The 20,168-nt window shown below is 37.7% G+C and overlaps 1 protein-coding gene across 3 annotated transcripts; it reads left to right on the forward strand.

The window, feature by feature from the left end:
• The first annotated feature begins 8,730 nt into the window (after positions 1 to 8,730).
• On the forward strand, positions 8,731 to 18,476 carry CASP1 (caspase 1). 3 transcript variants are annotated; one of them, XM_030829649.1, is made up of 9 exons: positions 8,731 to 8,868; positions 9,499 to 9,765; positions 10,849 to 10,911; positions 12,700 to 12,815; positions 13,479 to 13,652; positions 14,082 to 14,316; positions 14,714 to 14,857; positions 17,030 to 17,139; positions 17,626 to 18,476. In XM_030829649.1, the coding sequence occupies exons 1-9, from the start codon at positions 8,760 to 8,762 to the stop codon at positions 17,722 to 17,724; spliced, it is 1,317 nt and encodes a 438-aa protein (XP_030685509.1). In that variant the 5' UTR covers positions 8,731 to 8,759; the 3' UTR covers positions 17,725 to 18,476. The 3 variants fall into 3 exon arrangements, with proteins under 3 accessions (XP_030685509.1, XP_012351233.1, XP_030685510.1); XM_030829650.1 differs by lacking the exon at positions 10,849 to 10,911 and having other exon boundaries at positions 8,832 to 8,868; XM_012495779.1 differs by lacking the exons at positions 10,849 to 10,911; positions 12,700 to 12,815; positions 13,479 to 13,652; positions 14,082 to 14,316; positions 14,714 to 14,857 and having other exon boundaries at positions 8,824 to 8,868; positions 9,499 to 9,549; positions 17,626 to 17,756; positions 18,386 to 18,476.
• Positions 18,477 to 20,168: the final 1,692 nt, after the last annotated feature.

Raw genomic sequence — 20,168 nt, forward strand, 5'->3', positions numbered from 1 at the left:
AATAATAGTTTTGCCTTCTGAATTACAGAACTATGGTTCTAGAGCCCTATTCCTTCACCTGTGATGCTATAACCTTTGCATGTGTCTTTTATAATAATCTAAGCCCATCATGTTACTCTTTGTATATGGACAAAGAAATTTGAGTCTTTATTTTTCCTACTTGCTTTAATCTGTTATTTACAATCTTTGACTTTTTTTAAAAAAAGGATGAAGCATTTATTATTTTCTTTATTTAGGATTTATTATTTCCTTTATTCAAAAATAACGTTTTCTGGAGAAGTGCAAATGGATCGCTCTTCATCACACAACTCATAAAGTAACTCCAAATATATATATATATATATATATATTTTTTTTTTTTTGAGACAGAGTCTTGCTCTGTCCCCCTGGGCTGGAGTGCAGTTGTGCGATGTCGGCTCACTGCAAGCTCACTGCAAGCTCCGCCTCCCGGGTTCACGCCATTCTCCCGCCTCAGCCTCCCCAGTAGCTCGGACTACAGGCGCCCGCCAACACGCCCGGCTAATTTTTTGTATTTTTAGTAGAGACGGGGTTTCACCGTGTTAGCCAGGATGGTCTCGATCTCCTGACCTCGTGATCCGCCCGCCTCGGCCTCCCAAAGTGCTGGGATTACAGGCTTGAGCCACCGCGCCCGGCCAAGTAACTCCAAATATATTCTTGATGTTGTTACCTTGTGGAAATATTTGTAAGACCCATATTATATGTTACATTCATTTATTTATTCATACAAGCCAAAACAAATGTATATGATAAGCCACCTACATATTTTACACAAATGATACACAAACATTTTATGTAAATTATTCACATTGTGCTATATTTTGCTTTTTAATTATTCCCAAACACTAAGTTCTGATAGCAAAGAAAGTCAATACATGCTGAATATATTTATTGAAATATTAAAAATCTGAGAGATAAGAGATATAAATATTTTTTCCTCATAGAGAAAAAAAATAAACTATGAAGATAACCTGTGATGTGGAATAATAGTCAATTATATATTTAGATTGTGGAAAACATTTGGTGTACAAATTTTTTGATAAAGATTTACTGAGCTCCTGTATAAACAAGAACTGAAACGCTCTGATTCAGATAATGTAGTAAAAATGAACAGACACAGTCCTGGCTTTTTTTTTTTTTTTTTTTTTTTTTTGGAGACAGAGTCTCGCTCTGTCATTCAGGCTGGGGTGCCATGGTGCGATCTCAGCTCACTGCTCAAATGCTTTTCTTTAGTTTTTTTTCTATTGCTTTCACAAATCTTTACAAAGCAAACAAACATTTCTTCTACTAAATTATTATTTTATAGTTTTCTCCAATATAATCATTCTAATTAGTTCTCCATGTCAACACACTTCATGCTGCTTTTGTTTATCTGATCGTATAGCAGTTTTTCAAATTTGTTTGCAAAATTAAATATTATTATTTTGCCTTAATAGTTTCTAAAAGATCCTCTGGATATCTAGAAAACTCAGTTCTATCTTGAAACAAACATCACGTTAATTTCTTTAACAAGTGCATCACATTGTCAGATTGTGTTGATCTTGTGATGAAATAAAAGCTTTAAAGATTTTCTCACATAAACTCGGTGAAAACATTTCCTCATATGTTTGTGCAAGCAATGTTTAGTGCTATGAATCCATCTAGAGCACACCATGATTTTAGCATTCATCATTCTATTTTATATTTATTCTAGTTTATGTATTCAATATTCTTGTCCTCCCATATGTATACATTGTAGGAGATGCTGAAGGACAGGAAAAGGGATCATTAAAAAAATATTCCCAGTGTTTACTACCATGTATATTAGGTAAATAAATAAAAGGATAAACACATCTTTTAAAAATTAATTAATGTTAATTAAGACCTGCTCCCATTAAATTTTATCCTAGGGTTTGAATCCTTTGAAAACAAATCATATTTTAACTGTTTTATATCACGCATTGACTGTTTCCTGAGTGTTTTATCATGCATGGCCTTGAAAAGCTTCCTCTCTATGTTTTTATCTAAAATGCTTGTAGAAATACTTATGCTCAAATATGAAAGTAGATCCTCCCTGTAATGCATACCTAGAAACCTCTGGCTTGAAATATGCTCCAATAGCAGCAAGCACACTCTACTATGTTAATGACTAGATTAGGATTGTCCTCTAGGAATGTATTTCCTCTTTTGTAGCTTCCTCCATAGGTGAGGCTATAAGAACAAAGAGGGATACCACTGTTCATGATATTCCTTGTCTCTTGCAGCTCCTCAGGCAATGCAGGACAACCCAGCTACGCCCACATCCTCAAGCCCAGAAGGTAGACTCAAGCTTTGCTTTCTAGAAGAAGCTCAAAGGATATGGAAACAAAAGTCACAGAGGTGCCATGTTCAGAATACAATAATAAAGTGGAGTGAAAGATATACTTCAGGCAATTCTGAAATGCAGTGGCTTTTTCTTAGAACCAATTTTATTGAGTGGTTCTGGAGAATCATACTTCTGCTCCCCTTGCATAAAGGATTTCTATATCCTAGAATCCCAGGTTTAGGTAAAGAGTTGCAAACTGGAACTCATAAATTATCATAGACTTCATCCAGTCTGTCTCTTAGAATTTATTTCCCACTGACACAAACAAGCCATTTGTCTGCTTGTATAATCCAGATTTTCCAGGGTAGTGCCCAGTTGGAAAAAAGCACATCACATTGAACAAGTATTGAAGTGGACTCCGGCTTCTCACCCAATTCTCCAACTTGTGTTTACCAAGTATTGGAGTCAGTTTTTTACCTGTTGTTCCTATTCATAAAATGAAATTAATGTTTATTTAACATATTGAAATGAAGCACATGAAAAAGTTAGAAGCACTTTACCAAAAAGTGCATTTTAACATTACCTTGCTTCTGGGCTATAGCCTATGACTACTATAAATGAGAGATATAGTGGCATGCTCTCTACACCTGGCATTGCATCTTAGAAGGTAAGAATGATAATGATGCCCCTCCTATACACGAGAACACAGAGGATGGTAGATGTTAAATAACTTGTCTAAGATCTACAGCTCATAAATAGAAGTTGACCTTAGGGCTATTAGACGCCAAAGTCCACACTGATAAGCCGGGCAGAAAGAAAGAGGCTTTTAGACAAAGAAAAAATAAAGTAACATGTAATAGTTGATTAGTGCTCTAAGTTTTACTACACAAAATGTGCTGATAGTCCAAAAATATAACTAAGAAGAGTTGGATAAACTGAAAGAGTCCATGAACTTCGAAGGTTTGGAAATGGGATGGCCAAAACCCAAGCACAGAATTTTCTGCCTTCTATGTCAGAGATTTTTATAGTACCTACTCTGTCATTTAAAATGATATTGTCTCCTAGACTTCACACTGACAGGATTTTATAACATTATGCACATTTAAAATACTACTTATAATAGAATTGCTACATTCATTTATTTTGAGATGATTTTACCTTTGTAATTCTATTTTCCAAGTACACATTTAAGTCAACAATTTGGTTCCTATAAATTATATCCACTCTGTCTACAATTCCTCATTCAACTTGGGTGGTTGGTAATTACAACTCAGTCACTATAAGAACAACTTCCTCTTACCAAAGTTTTACAAATTTGTGGAGTGTGTCCAGCCAGAAATCAACAAAAAAAAATCTATTATTACAACCACTGACCATTTTCGCTTCAAAATTTTAATGTTATTTTTGTATAATTTACGTCAAAGAAAATGTACCCCTTTTAAGAATACAATTTGATAATTAATGATACATGGATATTCTAGTATAATAACATCCCAGTGATAGGCAAACCAATTTTGTCACCCCAGAAAGTTTTGTCATGCCCATTGTTCTCAATCTCCTTCCACTTCCTCCTCAGATAAGTAGTCATCGAATTTCTATCACTATACGTTAGTTCTTCCTAATCTAGAACTTTATATAATTGGAATCACAGGGTATGTGTTCCTTCCTATATGGCTTCTTTCACTCATAATTGAAACATATTTTTTTCACCCATGTTATTGCATATATTAGTAATTTTTCCCTTTCATGACTGAATAGCATTTCAGTGTACATGTATGGCACAAATTGTTATTTTATGCTCCGGAATTGGATATTGATTTGTTTCCAGTTTTTGACATCTTCATTTTTGAGGAAACAGTGGGCCCTTGCCATCTAGTGGCTCAGTGTTTAGCTCTCCATGACATGAGACTCAAGGCTCATGGTTCTACATTCCCAGATATATGGTTTAGTCATGGCTTCTGTTTCCGGGATGTCACTCTGACATGCTTCAACTCAGTGGTTCATGGCTCTGGCTCCGGGGGAAACCCCCATGTGAAACACTTCAGTTAATAGAAAAAAAATGAATCATTTAAAAGTAAATGATTGGAAGATAAGTAATACACAGGCAATTTCTGCTTTCTTCCATGCTACAAATCCTCCCAGTGGCAAGGAGCACAAGTTTGTGCTGCCATCGGATTAAGTCATTGGCAAAGTAAAGATAAAACACCATGAGAGGTTGGGCATGGTGGCTCACATCTATAATCCCAGTACTTTGGGAGGCCAAGGTGGGCAGATTACGAGGTCAGGAGTTTGAGACCAGTCTGGTGAACATAGTGAAACCCCATCTCTAGTAAAAATACAAAAAATGAGCCAGGTGTGGTGGTACCTGTAATCCCAGCTACTTGGGAGGCTGAGGCAGGAGAATCACATGAATCTGGGAGGTGGAGATGGTGCCATTGCACTCCAGTGGGGCGACAGTGCGAGAGTCTGTCAAAAAATAAAAAAAAAAAAATAAAAATAAAAAACGATGTCCTCCTACACAGTGAGTTCTAGTCAAACTCAAACACACTTAACCTTTCACCTAGAGCACAGGAAATAAAACTGGTAGCCCACATGTCAAAAGGTGGATGTTTTTCTAACTCTGGGTCTTTAATCTCCAAAAATATTAAGGTAACTACTCAGGAGAATTTTTGGTAAAGAATTTGGTAAGTGTAACATATCGTGTGCATTTTGCTATTAGCCCACCTTTCATCAAATAGATTTATAAAATAAATTAGCCACATTGAGTTTGTTTCTGGGATAAGCAATTGAACATGTGATTGCCTTCCCTGGCTCCTCTGTCTAAAGTTCATGAGTCCTGCAATATTTTGTCTCCTACTTTGCCAATTAATTTTTTATCAATCTCATCAATTGCTACATTTGAACATTCTGAATATTCCAGTTACATATTACATACCAGGTGTATTAGTCTGTTCTCATGCTGCTAATAAAGACATACTCAAGACTGGGTACTTTATAAAGAAAAAAAGAGGTTTAATGGGCTCATAGTTCCACATGGCTTGGGAGGCCTCACAATCATGGTGGAAGGCAAAGGAGGAGGAAGGACACATCTTCCATGGAAGCAGACAAAAAGGTATGTGCAGGGGAACTCCCCTTTATAAAGCCATCAGATCTCATAAGACTTTTTCACTATCATGAGGACAACATGGGAAAAACCCACATCCATGATTCAATTACCTCCCAGCAGGTGCCTCCCATGACACCTGGGGATTATTACAATTTAAGGTGAGGTTTTGGTGGGGACACAGAGCCAAACTCTGTCATTCTGCCCCTGGCCTCTCCTAAATCTCATGTGCTCACATTTAAAAACCAATCCTGCCTTCCAACTGTTCCTCAAAGTCTTCACTCATTCCAGCATTAACCGATAAGTCCAAGTCCAAAGTCTCTTCTAAGACAAGGCAAGTCCCTTCCACCTATGAGCCTGTAAAATCAAAAGCAAGTTAGTTACTTCCTAGATACAATGGGGATACAGGCGTTGGGTAAATACACGCATTCCAAATGGGAGAAATTGGCCAAAGGAAGGGGCTACATTCCCCATGCAAGTCCAATATCCAGTAGGGCAGCCAAACCTTAAAGCTTCAAAATGATCTTTGACTCCATGTCTCATATCTCGGTCATGCTGATGCAAGAGTCGGGGTCCCATGGCCTTGGGCAGCTCCACCCTTGTGGCTTTGCAGTGTACAGCGTCCCTCCTAGCTGCTTTCATGGGCTGGCATTGAGTGCCTGTGACTATTCCAGGTGCATGGTGCAAGCTGTTGGTGGATCTACCATTTTAGGATCTGCAGGATGGTGGCCCTTTTCTCATGGCTCCACTAGGCAGTGCCCCAGTGAGGACTCTGTGTGGGAGCTCACACCCCACATTTCCCTTCTGCATTGCCCTAGTAGAAGTTCTTCATGAGGGTCCCACCCCGGCAGCAAACTTCTGCCTGGACATCCAAGCATTTCCATACATCCTCTGAAATCTAGGCAGAGTTTCCCAAACCTCAATTCTTGACTTCTGTGCTCCTACAGGCTCCACACCACATGGAAGCTGCCAAGGCTTGAGGCTTGCACCCTTTGAAGTCACAGCCCAAGCTATTTCTAGGCCCCTTTTAGCCATGGCTTCAGTGGCCTGGGAGGAAGGGCACTAAGTCTTTAGGCTGCATACAGCAGAAGGGCCCTGGGCTTACCCCATGAAAACATTTTTTTCCCTCTTAGGTCTCCAGTCCTGTGATAGAAGGGGCTGCCTGTAAGGTCTCTGACATACTCTGGAGACATATTCCCCATTGTCTTGGAGACTAATGTCTTAGAGATTAAAATTTGGCTCCTCGTTACTTCTGCAAATTTCTACAGCTGGCTTGAATTTCTCCCAGAAAGTGGGTTTTGCTTTCCTAGCACATCATCTGGCTGCAAATGTTTCAAACTTTTATGCTCTGCTTCCCTTTTAAACATAAGTTCCAATTCCAAATCATATCTTTGCAAATACATAAAAATGAATGCTTTTAACAGCACCCAAATCACTTCTTGAATGCTTTGCTGCCTAGAAATTTCTTCTGCCAGATGCCCTAAATCATCTCTCTCAAGTTCAAAGTTCCACAGATCTCTAGGGCAGGGGCAAGATGCCACCAATCTCTTCACTAAAACACAGCAACAGTCACTTTTATTCCACTTCCCAACAAGTTCCTATCTTCATTCGAGAGGAGCAGCATTTAGTCAAAGCCATTCAACAAGTCTCTAGAAAGTTCCAGACTTTCTTACATTTTCCTATCTTTTTCTGAGCCCTAAGAACTGTTCCAAGCTCTGCATTTTACCCAGTTCCAATGTCGCTTCCACATTTTTGGAGATCTTTACACCAGCACTCCATTACTCAGTATAAATTTACTGCATTAGTCATTTCTCACACTGCTAATAAAGACATACTCAAGGCAGGGTAATTATATAGAACAAAAAAGAGATTTAATAGACTTACAGTTCCACATGGCTGGGGAGGCCTCAGAATCATGGCAAAAGGCAAAAGAGGAGCAAGGACACATCTTACATGGGTGCAGGCAAGAGGGTATGAGCAGGGGAATTCCCTTTTATAAAACCATCAGATCTCATGAGACATTCATTATCAAGAGAACAACATGGAAAAAAAACAGCACCCATGATTCAATTACATCCCACCAGATACCTCCCATAACACATGAGGATTATTACAATTCAAGGTGAGATTTGAGTACAGAAACAGAGACAGACCATATCACCAGCCTTCATGTTTGCCTTCCCCTCTTGAATGTGAGAATAAAGGGGAAAGGACCATGATATGTTTTGACTGAACCTCTGGCACCTAGAGCGATGTCGTCCATATATGTTTGCTAAATGAATGACTAGATGCACTGCTTGAGGATTCTAACAAAAGATAAACTTAGCTAGATAATCTGCAAATAATCATCCTTGATTATTTTTCTAACCTTAAACATTTGTATTAATTATAGTAATATCACTCATTATTTGCTTACCATTTGCCAGGCTATGTTCCATGCATTTTCCACATTTTCTCTCACTTAATGCTCAAAACTGTGTACGTACTTACTATTAATAAAATTATTTCACATACAGAGGAACCAATGCATAGGGAAGTTCAATATCTTGCCGAGGAAGGGAAGTTTAAAATGCTAAGTTCAACATTCTGATTCCAGAGCCTATGCTCTGGGCCTCTACAATGCAATTTCCCTCAAAAATAAACCCTCCAGGATGGGTGGGTGGCTCATACCTGTAATCCTAGCAATTTGGGAGACCAAGGTGGGCACATTGCTTGAGCCTGGGAGCGGAAGACAAGCCTAGGAAACACAGGGAGACCCTGTCTTTACAAGAGATACAAATATTAGCTGGCCATGGTGGCATGTGCCAGTGATTGCAGCTACTCGGGAGGCTGAGTTGGGAGAATCATCTGAGCCTGGGAAGTAGAGACTGCAGTGAGCCAAGGTCGAATAACTGCATTCCGGCTTGCATGACAGAATGATACCCTGTATCAGAAAACAAAAGAAAGAAAGAAAGAAAGAAAAAAGCAATGTGAAAAGAAGGACATTAAATAAGAAAAGCTTTAATTCTGGTGAAAAATGTTTCCATTTCTTAAAGCAAAAATGTTTCACAGGGACATACATTACCCACAACTTTCCCAAGAGCTATGAGGTGGGGTCAGGGGAACAGTGGTTCACATACTCCAAAGGTTGTGTTACTTTTCTCCGTCAAGCTTTCTAATGATTGAGAAATTCTTCACTGTGTGAATTTAATTGTATACATACTTTTTCAATCCTGTCTTACTCTCCAAGCCCCATTCCCCTCTTACCCTGATCTATCCAAGGGCTGGTGAAGAAAATTTCCCATGGATACACTACCTGATGCAGGCTACAGTTCTGATTCTTTAATGGGAAGAAAAATAAAGATATGCATATACATGCACAGTGAGTATTTCCCAATACGTGTACAGGCCCTGCCAAAAAGGAAGGCGAAGCATACTTTCAGTTTCAGTCACACAAGAAGGGAGGAGAGAAAAGCCATGGCCGGTGAGTCTTTTACTGTTCCAAGAACAGGTCCCTGGGAACAAAGAGTTTTGGAAGGCGCTGGCTCTTCTGGAAGCCATAATTAGCATCTGTGGAAGTTTACTTGAGTAGAAGTGAGGAAAAGCGGGGAGAGGGAGGAAAGAAGGAACTAGAAGATTTTTGCAGCCTTTAGAAAGGAAAGGCAAGCCCAGGAAGGAACTGAGGCTTTAGGGGAAGCCTGCTGTCATTTTGCAGTCTTAATTAAACTCTTACTTACATGTTGAAACTCTGACAGAGGGTACAGAATCGGCACTGGAGGAGTACTAGCAGCAGTGGTTCCTAAATGAAATGGGCTATTTCTGCTTCATTACTTTATTAATCAGAGATAAATAAACACGGGACATAAAAGGATGATCTCTGCTTTCCAGGGACTAATGTGGAAATGGTAAACTCAGTCTTCAGGCCACTCCATGCACATGTATGGAGACTATTGAGGGAAACAAGTAGGACAGCGATACAGTAAGAAGAGGGATTACCCAATTGTGAGGAGGGGGACATTTCACTGATGAAATCTAATGAGGTCACTTCCTGTTGATTACATGAGAGGAATATGAGGCTGTTTTCATGAGTGAGAAATCCTTGTGCTCCAAACAGACAAGGTCCTGAAGGAGAAGAGAAAGCTGTTTATCCGTTCCATGGGTGAAGGTACAATAAATGGCTTGCTGGATGAATTATTACAGACAAGGGTACTGAACCAGGAAGAGATGGAGAAAGTAAAACGTGAAAATGCTACAGTTATGGATAAGACCCGAGCTTTGATTGACTCCGTTACTCCGAAAGGGGCACAGGCATGCCAAATTTGCATCACATACATTTGTGAAGAAGACAAGTACCTGGCACAGACGCTGGGACTCTCAGCAGGTAAGGGTCAGTGACTCACACTCAAGTTCACCTAGGGCCTCTCTTCATGCCTGCCTTTATGTTAATTTGAAGAAAACTTTCTTATCTCTGGCTTCAGGGCCATATTTCTGTAGCAGGGTCTCTATTGCATGTCCCTTGACTCTCCTTTTGATTCTTTTCCTTCATCCTCAGTGGTACTCTTCTGATTAAAGCTCATTTCCTGTTCTGAGCATGTGGTAGCTCCTTTGCTGAAGCTCATGAGAACCATCTGAAAAGCTTCATGCTGTGTGTTCCAGTGTTCCTGGCAAGGCAACATATTTACTTGTGGATTTATTTTTGTTGAGTGCAAGGGGTCCGAAGGCACTTATGTAGTTGTAAAGTCACATGAAGCTTTAAAGTTTATAATCAAATACTTTTTATAACTTTTCTCCAAAATTTTACCCTCCTAAAAGAATAAAATACATTTCAATGATGGCGATACACTCAGAGAACACATTGGTGATACACTCAGAGAACGCATTAAACATATAGAAAAGTAAAGATTTCTAGTGGGCTCATTCCTCCAGTTGCCTCCTTGTATTTTCTTTGAGTAAGATCACCCGGTTGCCTGTTACCAGGCTGTGGATCATGCTGTGAGGCCTGGAAATCCTCCACTTGCAACCTTCCTCAGGCCCAATACAGCTCAGGAACTGAGCTGGCCAAATCTCATGACCACTTGGATCTACCACGTGGTGAGGATGAGAGTTCTGGTGGATTCCCAGTCATTGATGTCTGTGGCACTTCCTAAAGCCACTTCAGAGGGAGATGTTCTTTGAAAGCAAAAGCCTTCTGATGTAAGGGTTAGGGAAAACTTATGCCTGTCTAAGCAGACATTACAGATGTTTCTGTTTTCATCTATGTGTAATAAACACGTATTTTTCTATCAATGCCTCTTTCATTTTCTACCTCCCACCACTCTCTAAATTAAAGAACATCTTGAACATTATTTAATGTCAGTCAGTCAGTGTTATGGGAGAAATTTTTAGTGGGGAGTGTTTTACAGATTGGGGTAAAGTTTTCCAGAGATAATAAGTGACTACTTCAATATCCTTTATCTTTTCATAGATCAAACATCTGGAAATTCCCTTAATATGCAAGACTCTCAAGGAGTACTTTCTTCCTTTCCAGGTAATGCTGTTTTTAAAGGAAGAGCATTCTTTGACCTACATCTTCCTTGACATTAACTTTGTAGGATGAACTGTGGGTAAATGGGCTATGGAGAATTCTCATAGATTGGTCATATAATTTTCTTTTTGTAATCTATTCTGCTTTGTAGAAACTGTTTCCACAGCTTCATTCTCCACGTTTATATTAAAAATTCTGAATCTGTGTCTCAAATTCTGATTACTCAAATAAGTACCAAGCTTCATTATTTAAGCCTACTGAAATATTCACTCCCATCTCCCAGAGTCACCTTATTCTAAACTTTCCCAGAGTTGAACATGCCACACTTTCACACCCTGCTTCTCTTCCGGTTTTGTGTAACTTGGTTATTGGTGCCACTGTAACCAGTTGTTCAAACCAGGAACTTGAAACTCATATGGGACCCTTTCTTCTCATGTACCTCTAACATTCAAGCCATGGCCAAGTTTTATGCAGGCTTTTCTCAAATTTGGAACCATCTCTCTATTTCTACTTCTATTATTTTATTAAAGAACCCCTATTCCCATAGTGCACTCTTAAAAGAAACTTATATCTGAAAGCAGTGTAGAGGCTAGGAATGCAAATTATTTATCAAGTTCAGATATTACTCTACTGAATTTATTAAGGTTGGATATCATGAATATTTTCTTAAATGTTTCACAGCATGGGATATTCAATATATAAAGAAATACTGTCTTCTTTACTATGAAAAAATAGCTCAAAAATAACCTAACTACTTCTATTTAGTTTTTTCTATTGTTTTCACACTTCTTTATGAAGGAATCCAACATTTTATCCAACAAATGATTATTCTATAATTTTCTCCAGTATATCTATTCTAATTAGTTCTTCTCCACATCAACACATTTTATGCTGCCTTTGTTTATCTAACTGATTGTATAACCATTTATCAAATTTGGTTTTAAAATTAAATATTATTTTTTGCCTTAATAGTTTCTAAAAGATCCTCCACACATCTAGAAAACTTATTTCTATTTTAAAACAAAGGTTACATTAATTTCTTTAACAAGGACATCACATTGTTGGATTGTGTTGAACCTGTGATGAAATAAAAGGCTCAAGGATTTTCTCACATAAACTCTGTGAAAACATTTCCTATGTGTCTGTGCAATGAATGTTTAGTGCTATGAATCCACCTAGTGTGTACCTTGATTTTAGCATTTATCATTATATCTTCATCCTAGTTCGTATATTCAATATTCATGTCCTTTCATATGTATACATAGAAGGAAGATATCCTGAAGAACAGGACAAAGATTCATTAAAAAATATTCCTAGTGCTTACTACCATGTATATTAAGTAAATAAATAAAAAGATAAACATGTATTTTAAAAAATATTTTAGTAGATTAAATTAAGACCTGATCCCATTAAATTTTATCCTAGGGTTTGAATATTTTGAAAAAAGTTTATATTCTAACTATTTTATCTCACACATTGTTTGTTTTCTGAGTGTTTCATCAGGCATAGAATTGAAATTTTCCCTTTCTATGTTAGTATCTAAAATGCTTGTAGAAAGGCTGATCCTGAAATATGAAAGAAGATACTTGTAACACATACCTGGAAATCTCTGGCTTGAAATGTGCTCTATTAGGAGCAAACTCACTCAGCTGTGTTAATGATGTAGCTCAGGATTGTCCTCCTCAGAGTGCATTTCCTCTTTTGTGGCTTCATCCGTAGGTGAGGCTGTAACAAACACAAAGTGGAACAAACAGGGATGCCACTGTTCATGATGTTCTTTGTCTCTTGCAGCTCTTCAGGCAGTGCAGGACAACCCAACTATGCCCACATCCTCAGGCTCAGAAGGGAATGTCAAGCTTTGCTCCCTAGAAGAAGCTCAAAGGATATGGAAAGAAAAGCCGGTAGAGGTGCCATGCTCAGGACACAAGGACAGAGTGGGGTGAAAGGAACACTTGAGGCAGTTCTGAAATGCAGTGGCTTATTCTTAGAGCCAACTTCATTGAGCAGTTCTGGAGAATCATACTTCTGCTCCCCTTACATAAAGAATTTCTATATCCTAGAATCCCAGATTTATAGAAAGAGTTCCAAATTGGATCCACTTCCTGGGTAAATAACATCAGTGATGGCAGCTATTGAATGCTTATTATGAATGGGCATTGTTCTAAGCATTTTGCACATGATAATACATAATTTTTAACCTTAAACATAGCCCATTTTAGAGATCAAGAAGCTGAGACAGGGGATTGTTAAATATTTTTCCCAAAGAAAAAGAATCAGAAATTGGAACAATCAGTTTTAGAATTCAGTCATTTTTGCTTCAAAGCTTGTGCATCTTTCAAAATCCTGCCTATCAAGAACAATGAAGTCAGAAGCTCAGCTGCCATCTGGGCATTTGTAATGTCCACGCATACTCTTGAAGCAGCATTCATTTCTGTTCCTCCTTTTCAGTGTATGGTTCATGGGGTTTGGTATCTTGATAGGACTAAGGAAGGGGAAGCTGTCATAAACCAGTAAGGGAAATATTTAATTGGAGAGAACAAGGCTGTTCATTCAAACTGCATTTCCTACAGATTTATCCAATAATGGACAAGTCAAGCCGCACACGTCTTGCTCTCATTATCTGCAATGAAGAATTTGACACTCTTCCCAGAAGAACTGGAGCTGAGGTTGACATCGCAGGCATGACAATGCTGCTACAAAATCTGGGGTACAGTGTAGATGTGAAAAAAAATCTTGCTGCTTCGGTAAGTTCTATTATACAACAGAAACATGGTTATGCCCCTTGTATAACTAAATAATATTAGAAAGCTTGGTTGTAAGACCAAGAAATGTAATCTCTTGATAATCTAAAATACAAACTTGCCATGAGAGAGTGCTGGATACTACATGGTCCTTTGTAACATAAGAGTCATTCAGCACAAGCCTGGTATAACTGAATTGGGAAATGTTTTATTGACTCAGTAATGCCACCGTCTCTCTACAAGATAACTCTGGATGACTTCCTATAACACTTTCCTTCACCTTTCTTGAAACTAAGAGTACGTTTTTTTTTGGCACCCCATTGTTTGTCATGGAATTCCTTAAGAAACTCCTTAAGTATTTATTTATTGACTTTCCAAGGTACCATGATAGTTAATTACATAGTCAAAAATCAGTGATATGGTCTCTTTCAGGACATGACTACAGAGCTACAGGCATTTGCACACCGCCCAGAGCACAAGACCTCTGACAGCACATTTCTGGTGTTCATGTCTCATGGTATTCTGGAAGGCATATGTGGGAAGAAACACTCTGAGCAAGTCCCAGATGTGTTACAACTCAATGCAATCTTTAAAATGTTGAATACCAAGAACTGCCCAAGTTTGAAGGACAAACCGAAGGTGATCATCATCCAGGCCTGCCGTGGTGGTGAGTGCTGATGCCTTTGAGAACACCAGACAATCAAATACTATCTTACTCTGTATGAATCCAGGAATTTCTGGTTTCTTATTGTTTGTCTTTTAATGTCAAAGAACATGGACTGTCAGTATTCCAGATTGCAGCTTCTGTGAATTGAATGGCTGGTTGGTAGATATTTGTTCCATATTCAAGCTTGAGATTTTGATGTTTGGAAATTTTTACAATTTGTTTGATGGTTAGAAAAGATAAACATTGTTGAAAAGATTGTAACTGAAATGTAGGTGTGTATTTGCATGTGAATTAATGATAGAGCAAACACATTAATAAATCTCATTGAACAGAGGCTAGGAGGAAAACATCTTCTCAGCCATTGATAGTAGTAACAAATCAAATTGTGTCTTTCCAGACGGCTATGGTGTGGTGTGGTTAAAAGATTCAGCGGGAGTTTCAAGAAACGTATCTTTACCAACTACAGAAGAGTTTGAAGATGATGCTATTAAGAAAGCCCACATAGAGAAGGATTTTATCGCTTTCTGCTCTTCCACACCAGGTAACAGGTTTCTACCAGGACATCTTTGTTGGGGCTATCAATACAAAAAGTGACAATCACCTACTAGAGGTGGTGATTAACAACTCAAGACCAGCTCAATCTTTGTTCCAAGTTATACACACAATTTTCTTTATCCAAGAGATCAATTTTACATATCTGTTCAATGCATTACTAATTAAAGAATTCATCTATGTTTCAAAATATTTTTGGAACTTTGAGCAATAACAGAGAATTAAATGGAAGATGGTATGTGCTGTAGTACATTAGAATATGACTCTGCACAGAAAATTCCGCCATGTTGAGATCATTCATTAGTCCAATTTGCCCAGACATCAAATATTTATAGGAGAAGAGTAGGAGCAAGGTTCCGAAAAGTAGAACAGCAAGAGAGACACTTTGGGGCCCTAAATTAAAACGGGTTTTACGCAGAAGCATGAAGTGTATAAGACAGAATATATTTGAATTTTTCTAAATGTATGCTTTGGAGTAAGAATCTTGCTATTATTGACTGACCCAGACATTTAGTATTTGTAAACCAGTTCCACTAGTTCCTCCTTGGGCTTTCCTTGAATTGCTCACTAATATGTGAATATAAGTATTATTTTTCTAAGGATTTAATAAATTAATATATTTGAAATATTGGGCACGACACAAAATAAAGCACACATTAAAAAACTGCTATTATTTAAAATGTATATATTTGATAACTTAATTCAGTTACTTTTCTAAGCAAGGTTTAAATAAAAATTATTTAAATCCTTTCATTCACCACCTTTGGCAGTTTCCTGAGAGGACTCGCATTCTCTTGGTCACCTCTGGCCCAAAGGCCCTGCCTCTGCTCAAATAGTTAAGTTTTCTAAAATATTTTCTAAAATGAGATATCTTCTTTCAGAAGAAGCTTGGTTCTACATTGTGTTGAACATGCCCTGATGTAGAACTCAATAATTTTTTTCCACAATGATCAGAAACAATGACACCACCCAAAAACACCATATATTTTCAGCCTGAGTACATATAGCAGAGTTTAATATTAGACAGAACTGTTATTTAGTGTCCTTTGATCCCAGCCTTCCACATGCCATTCACTGATCTCTAAGTAGTTCTTTGTAGGCCCCTGGCTTCTCATCATCAATCTGGCTGATTTATGTGTCTTTCTTTTCTTTCACTTTCCTTACTCCTCCCTTCCAGATGACTGTCAGAAACTCCAATTCAGTTATCTATAACTTCCATGTTAAACCTATCTCCACATTCTGCTGTGCCAATCCCAACCACATCATAGTGATCTCCTGAAGAAAAATAATTATCTACTTCCTTAATTTCACAAAACATTTGCAGAGATATCTGTCTCCACCATATCTTTCACTTACTTCCTTTTACTAGAACAAGTCTCAGTTAAGGGCTTCATTTAGCTGAGATAGCTGTGTTTCTAAATAGAATTTTATTATCAATATATACTTTATGACCATTATAACTGGCTAAAATGTGTCATTAAAGAATGTGTCTGCCATTATATACAGAGCTATTGCTGCTGCTTTTCTCTTATACCTTCCTTTGCATAATTTTATGCCTTCATTACTTCTGTGTCTACTATGTAATAAATTAATATTGTTTTTCTTTAATATTTCTCTTCTTCATAAGAACTTTTTTCCTCCAATATAATGTGCTTATTTCCTTATCTACTCCTCCTAGATTTCTACTTTTGTTCTGTTTTATGATTTTTATAGTTAACTTTTTGTGTGTAAATATCTTACTGTCAATGTTATTTAATTTCGATTAATCTTTTATGAAGTACATAAATTGAGAATTTGTTAATATAATTACCCCATGTAGGCTGAGTATTGCATATCCTGGGTTATCTCAAACACTTGCATGACCTCAGATACCTCTTGTGTATGGAGTTATTACCATCCCCTGTATAGCTAGCTGAGTCTATTAAATATCAGAATGCATAATTAACTTAAATCACAGTCAGTAATACCACTTTGGGAATGTACATTTAGATATTTCGTTTCCAAATCCCAATCACTCCCCTCTACCCCATTCTGCCTTTTCCTTATTTGCTACTAAATTTATGATTTCAAACATTCCTCAGCTGGAGTAGAAATACTAGGGTTTCTTCTCTTTCTTCAGTCAAGAGCCAGTCTTGAGATTTGAAATGTGCTTTATCCATAGATAATGTTTCTTGGAGACATCCCACAAAGGGTTCTGTTTTTATTATGAGACTAATTGAACATCTGCAAGAATATGCCTGTTCCTGTGATGTGGAGGAAATTTTCCGCAAGGTAGGACTCTAGTGGATGCTATTTCACTCTATTTCCCTGAATGCTTGGCTATTGCAATTGGAAGCATAGAAAGCAGATCCAGACATGTTTATCTTCCAATAATGCCCTTCTTTCCAAAAGAGTTTTGGAGTTCTTTGGAGAGTGGACAAACCTAGGATCCTAATCCAATCTATTAAGACCCACAGCCTTGAGAAAACAGTCATTCAGTTTCACCCCGCTCCTGCCCTGCAGAGACAAATGAATGCACTCTAATTTACCTGTGTCTATGATGGCTATTAGATCCAGCAGCAGATTTAAAATGCCCTGAGGAGGGTCGTTCAATGCTTACATACATATATGGTTATACTTGTTGCAGATGGAAGTACTTTTTGTTTTTGTCACTTATTTTGCTATATTTGTTGTAGTTTTTTGGCATAACTCGAGAAACTCTTGAAAAAATATCTCAGCAAACAAAAAAAGGGCTACAGACTCTCTTTACTCTTTTAGGTTCGATTTTCATTTGAGCAGCCAGATGGTAGAGCACAGATGCCCACCACTGAAAGAGTGACTTTGACAAGATGTTTCTACCTCTTCCCAGGACATTAAAATAAGGAAACTGTATGAATGTCTGTGGGCAGGTACATGTGTATGGTCGGGAGTGTGGGAAGGTTGAGGAAAGGGTACTGAAAGTCCATTTTAGTCAAGAACTCTAGGTCTACAGGCTGAGAATCCTTAATCCAAAAATTTGAATTTTGAAATGCTCTAAAATCCAACACTGTGTGAGCGCCCACAAGATATTCAAAGGAAATGTTTATTAAAACATTTCAAATTATAGGTTTTTGGATTAGGGATGTTAAAACAGTAAGTATACTGCTGAATTCCAATATACAAAAATATCTAAAATTTGAAATACTTCTGGTAGCATGCATTTTGGATAAGGCATAATCAAGCCATTTACAGAAAATACTGAAGTAATGCCTTTCTTCTGGTCAGTGCAGAGCACGTTGCTCTTCTCCCAAAGTTTTTCATTTAGACCTCTTCTGAGATTCAGCTGATATTGGCCTAGAAGTGGCTGTAAGACCATGAACTCTCACTTCTGGATGTTTCGGTCCTTCACCTCAGCAGGGTATATTTAAACATAGCATGTGGTCTTTCCTTTTAAAATTGTGTATGTTCCCATTGGTGGTATAACTTTATAACTTGCAAGTCTTTAACAAAATTCTTTCCTACTTTTTTTTTTATTATTATTTCTTTTTCTCACAGGAAGGAAGAAGAGATCCTTCTGTAAAGGTTTTTGGAATTATGTCTGCTGAATAGTAAACTTTTTTGAAATAATAAATCTGTTAGAAAAATGAAAACTTGTCCTCATTTTTCTCCCACACTGAAGAAACAGGGACTGGAACTGAGAGTGACTAAGGAATTTAGAGTGTTCGACTTAATCTGTCAGACCCAAACAGGCTATTGGCACCTTTCTTTCCCAGAACTTAAAGTTAAAATAAAATATAAAAATTTAAAAAAGAAAATCAGACTTACAAACATAGCAATGTTTTTATTACTTTCTTGAACAAAAATTTATTTTGTGCCATTTTTAAAAAAAGAAAGATCATTTGCTGGTCTTTCTGCTTTGGGGATGCAGTATAAGTTACAGCAGGTATCTGACTTCAAATAATTTAGAGCTCAGCTGGAGAGATGGGGGAAGACAGCTAGTTATGACAGTGACAGTGTAGTGTGATAAGGAACTTTTCCCAAATCCCACAATTTACTACTGACAAATCCATGAACAGAACCTGCATGTTCCTACCCTTTGCAAAAATATTTAAGACAAAGAAAGTAAGTTTTGAATCAACCCTACACCCTCAGTAGTTCACAGACTTCTTGAAAAGATGAGACAGCCATCCAAAATGAAGCGCTTGGCAGATGGTACATGACACCCTGAAGAAACTCTAGGATGCATGGTGTGCACAATGAAGTCCTGGCATGGTGCAGAGAAAACGAGTTTGGGGTGAAATCATTCACTCAGGGATGTTAAGATTTAGGGAGGATTCGAAGAACTATCCCTTACTTGCAAATATGAGTTTTTTTCTAATATTAAACATATTAAATGAGAGTTAATTTCTGACTTTTTAAAAACCTTCATAGTTGAACACATTACTGTCTTTTTTTTTTTTGCCTTTTATTAACTGTTTCTCTGGGCATATCTCTTTTGTACTATCAGGCATATTCTACTTCAACCTGAGACTACATCTGTGATCAGTCTTTGCTCAGAGAATATCAAAAAGCAGAAGTGAATTGCCACCCTAAGTAAAAATTAACTGTTAAAGCAGTTTTAGTCAGTTGAAGAACAGCATTCCAGGAAGTAGATAAGAGGATTCCTTTAGAACTGTCTCCAATCAAAGGGTAAGATGACAGGGACATGGGGAGGAGAAGACTTCATCATGATTCCTCAGCATAATTTAAACAAGAAATAACATTTATTGAATAAACAATCCTTTCCATGTTTCTTTTTGCTGTTGTTGTTGACTTTGTTGAGTATCAGTTGGTTTTAGGTGTGTGGCTTTATTTTGGGGTTCTCTCTTCTGTTCCATTGGGCTATGTGTCTGTTTTTTTGTACCAATACCTTGCTGTTGTGGTTACTGCAGACTTCTAGCATAGCTTGAAGTCCGGTAATGTGATGCATCCATCTTTGTGAAAAGCAGTTTGGGGATTTACCAAAGAACTAAAAATAGAACTATCATTTGTCCAAGCATCCCATTACTGACTGAATCCTCAAAGGAAAACGTACTGTTCTATCAAAAACACATGTGCTTTCAAATGTTTGTCACAGCACTATTCACCATAGCCAAAATAATAGAATCAACCCAGGTGTCCATCAGTGGTGGATTGGATTTTAAGAAATGTGGTACACACCTACTATGGAATGTTACACAGCCATAAAAATGAAACCCTGCCCTTTGCAGCAACATGGATGCAACTGGAGGCCATTTTTCTAGGCAAATTAATGCAGAAACAGAAAAGCAAATATCACACGATCTCATTTGTAAGTTCTAGCT

This window comes from Nomascus leucogenys, chromosome 15 (assembly GCF_006542625.1).
Source record: "Nomascus leucogenys isolate Asia chromosome 15, Asia_NLE_v1, whole genome shotgun sequence".
NCBI classification, from domain to species: Eukaryota; Metazoa; Chordata; class Mammalia; order Primates; family Hylobatidae; genus Nomascus; species Nomascus leucogenys.

Excerpts from the sequence above, each read along its gene's own strand:
- CASP1 (XM_030829649.1), top strand. The coding sequence starts at position 8,760 with ATGCACAGTGAGTATTTCCCAATACGTGTACAGGCCCTGCCAAAAAGG. Across the intron at positions 9,766-10,848 it reads GACGCTGGGACTCTCAGCAG|ATCAAACATCTGGAAATTCC; the intron begins GTAAGGGTCAGT and ends ATCTTTTCATAG. Across the intron at positions 12,816-13,478 it reads GGAAAGAAAAGCCGGTAGAG|ATTTATCCAATAATGGACAA; the intron begins GTGCCATGCTCA and ends CATTTCCTACAG.